The sequence below is a fragment of the Vigna angularis genome, chromosome 3 (genome assembly GCF_016808095.1).
Source record: "Vigna angularis cultivar LongXiaoDou No.4 chromosome 3, ASM1680809v1, whole genome shotgun sequence".
Classification (NCBI taxonomy): Eukaryota; Viridiplantae; Streptophyta; class Magnoliopsida; order Fabales; family Fabaceae; genus Vigna; species Vigna angularis.
Genome location: NC_068972.1, coordinates 24,406,254 through 24,415,153, shown reverse-complemented (window position 1 = coordinate 24,415,153; position 8,900 = coordinate 24,406,254). Strand labels below are relative to the sequence as shown.

The 8,900-nt window shown below is 33.6% G+C and overlaps 1 protein-coding gene across 1 annotated transcript; it reads left to right on the top strand.

Annotated features, from left to right (window-relative positions):
• Positions 1-5,094: 5,094 nt before the first annotated feature.
• Positions 5,095-6,121, top strand: LOC108324590 (uncharacterized). The gene is made up of 2 exons (XM_017557531.1): positions 5,095-5,295; positions 5,876-6,121. The coding sequence occupies exons 1-2, from the start codon at positions 5,095-5,097 to the stop codon at positions 6,119-6,121; spliced, it is 447 nt and encodes a 148-aa protein (XP_017413020.1).
• Positions 6,122-8,900: the final 2,779 nt, after the last annotated feature.

Sequence of the window (8,900 nt, the reverse complement as noted above, 5' to 3'; positions counted from 1 at the left end):
TCCCTTGACAACTCATTGAACTTTGGCAAGGCATTTCACAGGTCAGGTCTCAACTCTCAGATGGTATGTTTGTGACTGAAGATAATGAAGGTGGTATGGTTTCAGATGTAGGAAGTGTTCCCTCAGTAGAACACCTAAATTTCAAACTTCTTCGTAGCTTACGCAAATTCCTTTCAATTTCTAGGTTACTTTGATAAAATTCTCTCGGGTTAGCTCTGGTCATGCACTATGCAGTCTGCTTAAAGTTTTTTTTCTCTGTTCTTGACTTCTCCTTTTCTTTTGTTCTTGCTTTAGAGAAAGATTTCAAATAAGAGATAAGAGAGACTTTGTTTGGGTTCACTCCCAAGAAAGAGAGGTGTGTCACAATGGACAACTTAAGTACCAAGTCTTTCCTAGCTAGAGTATATTCAAACTAGCCTTAAGTATTTCTCAAAAGAAATTCTTAATTAAAACAAGAACAAAGAGTTTTGTTAAAACAAGAATGACAAAAGGCTACAAAATAACTCAAAATAAATTAAATGTATGTGCGTTAAATAAAAAAAACAAATAAAGATGAAAATAAAAACAATAAAAATAAAAATAAAAATAAGAATCAAAATATTCAAAATACTAACTGTATTCCCCGGAAATGGCGCCAAATTTGATACGCTGTCGTTGAAGCTATCAAATTAATACTACTTTTCAAGGCAACTTCAGTATTGCTAAGTAGTATTCAAGAAAGAAGATAGGGTTAAAGTAACCCTGAGTTGTCTGCCAATGAACACGGAATTGGTTTTCAATATTTGACTCTTATGAATGTTATGCAATGCTTAAGAATAAAAGTAAGAAACTATGCTAATGGAATTAAGGTTTGAAGAATGTTGAAGAACACATAGGAAACTTAAAAACAATTATAATGAAATAGGCTAATTCTACTGCTTTTTCAAGATAGATTCATCATCGGTTATCCACGGATTATTGTTCAATTGGTTATTTTTTGGGTTTCAAATTAATTGAAGTACATTCTCAGTTAATTTGAGGGTGATCATGCAATTAACCAAAGTAGATTCTCAATCAAATCCAGAACCTTTCGAGATTATTCACAATAAATTCAACCAAAGTACATTCTCAATCAAATCCTATTGTGTTTAACCATGTCTATTCTTAAATCTCCTAACCAAATTAAAAGGTAATCAATCAAAGTAAATTATCAATTGATTATAGTTGAAATTATCACAACCAATCAAAGTACATTCTCAATTGATAGCAAAAACTCGTTTAATCATATGAAAGTCCCTAAATTTAATCAAAGTAGATTCTCAACCAAACCTAGAAACTCTTGAACTCATATGATTAATATGCATGTTGATTCAAACACGTTATGATGCAAAAATCATTGTTTTTAATATAATTGAGAGATGAAAGACATAGAAAGAGAGCAACTCAAATTAATAATCAAAAGGAACAATTGCATTAATTCAACTTAACCTTAGAATCCATAATGAAATTAAAGTGGAAAAGCCCTAGAAGCTCAGCCCTCCATGAATGGAGTGAAACACATGATGAAAATAAAAGTGAGAGGAGTTATGGATGAATGAAGTCCCTTTTCTGCCTCCCTTGGATCTCTTTATATAGGACTTAATTGGGCTTGGACTCTGAATAGTTTGTTGATAAGATATTTTCTGTTGACATATTTTCAGATTAAATCAATTTTCATATTTTCAGATGAAAAAAGACTTCCGCAGCGGGGGAGGAAAGACCACAGTCCTTTGTTTGAGGGAGGATGTTGGAGTGCAAACAAAGTCCCACATTGAGTGAAATAAGGACTGGTCAAGGGTTTATATACACATAGATATCTCCAATGATAATAAGATATTGTCCGCTTTGGGCCAAGCTCTCACGGGTTTGCTTTTGGTACCACGTGGAAGCCCATTTTCCACCCCAAAATTAGGATTGTGGGAAAACCTTACGATTAGGGTTTCACTCATCTTCTCCTCTGCTAGACTTGGCATTTTCGAATGGGTTGCTTTCCTTGTTGCGATTGCTTTGTGTGTTTGACTTCCATTAATTTTGAGGTGGAGACACGAAGACTATGATGGAGAATATGCCATTGTTGCACGAGGAAAAGCTTCTTAGTGCGAAGAAGGAATGTGCGATCCTAGAATTGCGTAGCGGCAAGGCGCGAGAACGTAAACTATCCATGAGAGTGGGCGGCTCGATTCTGGGTTGGCTTTGCAGGTCCGGTTGTGGTTGTAGGTGAATCTGGGCTTGATGGAGGCAAGGTAGTCACTCACGGTGCTTGGCTGGTTGCAGGTTATGGAGGTTTGGTTGCGCGATTGGGTTTTCTTCTTCATGGCGGCGCGATCCCTGGAGGGTGGTTGTTGCGAGAAGATTCATAGGGTTTTTGCGTTAATCTATGGCAAAGGTGATGATGGCTGCTGACGAGGATGGTGGTGAAGCAGTGCTCATGGTGGTGGCCTCTCGCGGATGGCGGCCTCGCGATGAAGAAGGGGGAGTGGCGACGCGGTGAACAACGGTGGTGGTCCGACGAGAAAGGAGGGAGAGGACGCTTTTGGTAGTGGCCTTGCGGCAAGGTGGAGATGGCAAAGCGGCGGCTAGGGTTTCTGTGGAGAATATTATGCTGACGTGTTAGGGACGAGGTGGCGTTTTCTAATTGGTTCACTAGTGAGTGCAAGGATCAGTGATGTGGCATCATCTGGGAGGTTTGATATGTTGGTGATGGATTGCCACATGGCGTAATCTAGTAGAGTTTATTTAGGAGGGGTGTGGGTAGGAAAATTTAGGGGGTGCAAGGGTAAAATTTGACTGTTGGGTCTGGTTTAGAAAAGAAGGGTGTACATTTGTAAAAAGAGAGGTGCATTCAGCCCTTTTACTTTAACAAACTAATTTTCTTTTGAGACTTCTGATTTTGGGCCTTGATTTGCAATTTTGGACCAATAAAACTTTAATTTCAGTTGCACAAATAAACATTAGAACATCCAAGAATAATTTATGCGCTAAACCTCACTTTTTATGTCTCTATAATTCCCAAACCCAATAATTTCAATTGCCACGGATCCACTTTAAATCAACCATTTAAGCACAAATATCTCATCAAAAATTTGAATTTTAAAGCATAAATGTGGGCATAAATATTCACTCATCACTACAGCAATACAATGCTTGTCCACTGTAAATAATGAAGAAGAAAGATGGTATGGCATTTTAGATACGAGCATCTGAACTTCAAAAGCTTGAGTCAACTAAAAGGCAAATGATTGGTGAAAGGAGTGCCTCTGATAACTACTCCAGAGAGAATCTGTAAAGGTTGTGCTATTGGAAAACAAGTCAGAAGAAAATTTGAGAAGGTTGCAGCCAAGAGAGCAAAGCAGTCACTGGATGTTATTCATTAAGACGTTTGGGGTCCCTTTGACACTTCATCACTTGGAGGTAACAAATATTTTTTAATATTTGTAGATGAATGGACTAGAAAGATGTGGATATACTTGTTGAAAGAAAAGAAAGAGGTGTACTCACAATTTGTGAAATTTTGTTCTTTGGTGGAGAGACAATCTAGTTCACAGGTTAGAATATTCATAACCGATGGAGGGGGAGAATTTAACTCTACCGAGATGGACAAGTTTTGTACTGATAAAGGCATCATGCATGAGGTGATGGTCCCATATACACCCCAGCATAATGGCTTGGCCGAAAGGAGGAACATGATAATACTTGACATGGTGCATGATCAAGGGTAAGAAATTGTCGCATTGTCTATGGGGAGAGGCTGTTTCTACTGCAGTCTAGTTACTAAACAGAAGCCCAACAAAAACTCTATCAAAGTGTACCCCTGAAGAGGCTTGGTTTGGAATTAAGCCAATTGCATATCACTTAAGATTTTTCGGGTCCGTATGCTACAAACATGTCACAGATGAAAGAAGAAAAAAATTGGATGATAAGAGTGAGACACTCATTCTAGTTGGCTATCATCCAACAGGTGCCTACAGGTTATACAATCCAAAAAAGAAGCAGATTGTCATTAGCCGTGATGTGATAGTGGATGAGGTTGCAACATTTGACTGGAAGAAGGTTGAGGCAAAGTCATAATCATATTGCGTGCCAAGTTGGTTAGAAGATAAGAGTTCTTCTATTGTTGAAAAGGCTACTGCAGATAATGAAGCCAATAATAGAAGGTCACAGAGAACAATATTTCCGTCATCTAGACTTACAGATCATGAAGTTTTAGCAGATAGTGATGTAACCAGCTCAGGTGATCTTGTACATTTTGCGTTTTTAGCTGATACAGAAACCTTGACCTGGAAGCAAGCAGTTGACATAAAGGAGTGGAAGGAAGCTATGTTGGAGGAACTAAAGGCTATTGAGAAAAACAGAACCTGGGAGATGGTAGAGTTGCCTCATCACAAACTGCCCATTGAGGTTAAATGGGTGTTTAAGACCAAGTACAGACCGAATGGTGAAGTGGCAAAACTCAAAGCCAGATTGGTAGCAAAATTTTTCTTACAAAAGCCTGGAGTTGATTTCATAGATGTCTTTGCTCCTGTGGCAAGGCTGGAAACGGTGAGGTCAGTAATTGTTGTGGCCAACTCTAAAGAATGGAAAATCTGTCAAATGGATGTTAAATCTGCATTCTTGAATGGGCCATTAGAAGAAGAGGTTTATGTGAGACAACCTCCAGGTTTTGAGAAAGAAGAAGAGCCGAAAGTGTATAGATTAAACAAGGCCTTATTTGCTCTCAGACAGGCACCTCGAGCCTAGAACAATTACATCAACGCTTTGCTCATCAAACTTGGGTTTCAAAAGTGTACTATAGAATTTGGAATCTATGTGAAAGCTAGTGGAAAGTAAGGTATGTTGTTGATTTGCTTGTATGTAGATGATCTACTTATAACGGGAGATTCAGTGGATGAAATTGAAGAGTTTAAGAAAAGGATGAAAGAAGAATTCAAGATGACTGATCTTGACAACCTAAGCTACTTTCTAGGACTTGAATGCGTGTAGACAGATGATGGAATGTTTATTCATCAAAGGAGGTATATAAACGAAGTGTTGAGAAGATTCAATATGGAAAAATGCAACGGTGCTTCAATACCAATCATGGCAAATCTGAAGCTAACTAATCAACTAGATGAGAAGAAGGTGGATGCCACACTATACAAGCAAATTGTAGGGTCTCTAAGATACATTTGTAACAGTAGACCTGATATTAACTATGGAGTCGGGCTGGTGAGCAGGTTTATGAGTGATCCTAGACAATCCCATCTTGCTACTACCAAACATATATTGCGTACCTGCATGGTAAATTTTAAAGGGTAGCGATTTTGTTATATTCTATTATTATACTTATAGAGTTATAAATGAGCCTAAAACACTTATGAGATCAGCACCCGTGATGCTAAATCTATTATATACAAAATGGAAGATCAACTTGAAGGAACTAGTGCTTCAGTTACCTATACATTCTATAAATGGATACCTTTTAGATATATCTATAAATATAGGATACCCTTCTTATAAATTCCTAAGATAAGAGGACTTTCAGATATCTTACAAAATTAGACCCTTATAAGGATAAAGAGCTTTAATCTAAGGTATGCTATTCACTACTCGTATTACGTAGATATTCGCTTTGTGATTTTTCTTTGTATATTCTTTTGTTATTCTATATGGGCGTGAATAGCACGGATGGAGTGTAGAGAGCTTGGAGTGATTCAGATTGGTGTGAAGATCAAGTGGATAGAAAGAGCACGTATTGTTTAGATATATGGGAGCATCGATTTCTTGGTGTTCTAAGAAGCAAAATCTTGTTGCACTCTCATCCTGTGAAGCTGAATATATAGTTTCAGCTGAGACTACGTGCCAATGTGCTTGGTTGAAGGAAATTCTTGATGAATTGAAGATTGAATGTAGCAAGCCAATACGGCTAATGGTGGACAACAGATCAACCATTAGCCAGTCCAGAAATCCTATCTCTCATGGCAGAAGCAAGCACATAGAGACCAAGTTCCACTACCTAAGAGAGCAAGTTAGCAAAGAAAAGTTGGAATTAGTGTACTGTCCCATAGAAGAACGGGTTGCAGACATTTTCATCAAAGCTTTAGGCAGAATAGGTTTGAGAAGTTGAGGGATTCTCTTGGAGTTAAATCTCCAGAGAGTTTAGTTTTAGAGGGGTGTATTGTAGATAAAAGTTAAACTCTAACGGTATTAACTGTTAGTTGACAGTACATTCTTTTGTGTCTCTGATGTACATATACATTGTTTTGTTAATGAGAAAAATAACTCTGGTTTTTCTCTCCCTCACGTCTCATACTCTTTGCTCATCTCTCTCTGTTTCATTTCCTCGATCATCTTGAAAGCGTAACATGAAATTTTTTCTTTTGCCCATGTGATTTAAATGTGGATCAAATTGAACTCAATTCATTTAATTTATTAGTCAATTTAGTTTGAGTTGGGTTAGAGATGGATTGACCTATAACATATCAATAACGTCCTTTTATTATTATTTTAGCATTTATCATAAGTTATTTGTTATAATTATTTACTTCTTTTAGTTATATATGGGTTGATAATTTAAGATTTAAATACTAGAATGATGTTTAAGAATGTTTGAATAATTTAAATGTTTAATATATTTGTTTGCTTATGTAGGTTAATACTTTAATTTTTAAGTACTATCCTTACCATGATGTTTAGTGGAATAGGTCAATAATTTGATTGATACAAAAAATAATAATAAAGTTAATCCATTTTTATTGTATTACAATAAGTATATAACATAAATTGAAAAAGAAAAACATTCTTAAATAAATCAACTCACTTAATCTACCAACTTGTTTAACTCATTAACTTGTGATGGATAGAATTGGGTTACAAAATTTTTTGTTCACTAGAAAATAAATTAAATGACTCATTTTTAAGTATGAATTCATTCATGTAAGTCAAATTGATTTACTGTAAATGATAAAAAAGTTTTAATCCAATCTAGAGTCATCAAACTATGAATATAAATTGTTGTATAATCTTTAGCACAATTAAACTCTTAATATAGAATGTTATAGAATATAGGTAGTAACTCTTAATATAAAATCGTTTCAAAACTTTTAATATAACTTAAAAGTAATTAAACTCTTAATAAATATCGCTATAGATCATTTTAAATAACTTATGACATTTAAACTTTTTATATAAATTGTGGTAAAAAAAGGGATTTGTCCATCCCTCGAATGAGTCAATGAATTCCTATACTTAACCCGCAATGACCAAGCTGACGACATAAAATATATATTAAAAAAAACACGTTTTGGAGAACACACTCAAATTCTTTTTTTTTTTAAGTTTAAAATGATATAATCTTAAGTAATTTTTTTCATAAATTTGTATAACATCAATTTTTAAATATTTCCTTTTCAAGTACCATGTTTTATTATTTTATCATAGAATATTTTAAACTATTTATAATAAAAATATATTCACTAAAAATTTTCCGTGCAAATGCTTTTAGAATGACGTAGCCTTTATTTGGCTCTACAGACAAGAGAAGAGAGGGGAATTGGAGTCACGACTATTTTTGCAAAACAAAAAAGCGATTAATAGAAATTTACGTGATCAATTATATTATGTCATAAATATTTCTATTTTTTAATATAATAATAAAACTAAATACTAAATATTAAATAATATAAAATAAGTTAACTATTGATAAATAAATTTATTTAACTTTTTGTTCGTTTTTATTTTCTTTTATTTAATTTAAATAATTTTACTTCTTGCTTATTTTTATTTCAAATAAAGTGTCTATGCCCAGAAAAAAAAGGGAAGATATAGACAAAATGATCACATAACCTTATTAAAAGAAATCAGGAATTAGGTTGGATGTTTGCATTCAATACTTGTACAAAACTCATCATGTGTAAATAGGAAATTAGCTTAAATTGAGTTTAAAAATTCATCTTAATCTGAATGTCTGGGGTTGGAATAGATGATTTAATCGTCACATCCAATTATACCCACAATCATTGAGACAGTGATATCCATCAAATTTAAGACCGCTTAAAAGATTTTTTTTTATATTAAAATACGTAAAAATAATTTTGTTCTAGAAAGTATATCATTCACACAAAGAAATTAGTATGTCATATTCATGTATAATCGGATTTAAATTATATGTTTTAAAAAATTATTTTGAGGTAAGTAAATTTAAGATTCCAAACTTACCTATTTTCAGATTTGTTTCATGATTGTTGTTTAGAAAATTGACATTCTCGTGTCTTATTTAACTTCTACTTCTTCTATTAAAGATGATGAGTATGTTGCGTTATCATAAAAGTGTTTAGACCTTATCTTGTAATGTGATACTAACGTTCCTACTCATTACACCATTATAAGAACTTCCAAAGTTATTATAACATTCTAAAAAATGTCACCCAATACGTTAAAACAAACACTCTCGATTTTTAAACATGTAATTTCACATTTTACTATTGCCCATTTATTTTAGTTTGTTATTTTTATTTCCTATATATTCATCTACTTTAATTTTCTTTAGTATTTTTTTACCACGAATTTTTTCATTGATATTGATATAATAGAATTTATAATGAATAAAATATTATAAAAAAAAAACAGAAAACAATCACTTTAAAAACAGGTTTCGCGTACACATGATTTGTATTTACTGTATATAATTTAAGGAAATGTCGTAAAACACTCTATTTTCTTGTATTTTATTACTAATTTTCAAAATATATATGCAGGAAACTCGTGAATGTAGTAGTTAATTAATTTGTTACCAAGAGACTTTGATGAATTAATTTTTATGTTTTGGATGTATTTTTTTAATGTAATAATAATTATAATTCTCTTTTCTCCATAGATAGTTTTTTATTGGTTGGGTGAACAAAAGT

What these genes read in the sequence shown, in the direction of transcription:
- LOC108324590 (XM_017557531.1), top strand. Translation starts at nt 5,095, where the DNA reads ATGGCAAATCTGAAGCTAACTAATCAACTAGATGAGAAGAAGGTGGAT. An exon ending in ATATATTGCGTACCTGCATG is followed by an intron (nt 5,296 to 5,875) that starts GTAAATTTTAAA and finishes GCTTGGTTGAAG; the next exon opens with GAAATTCTTGATGAATTGAA.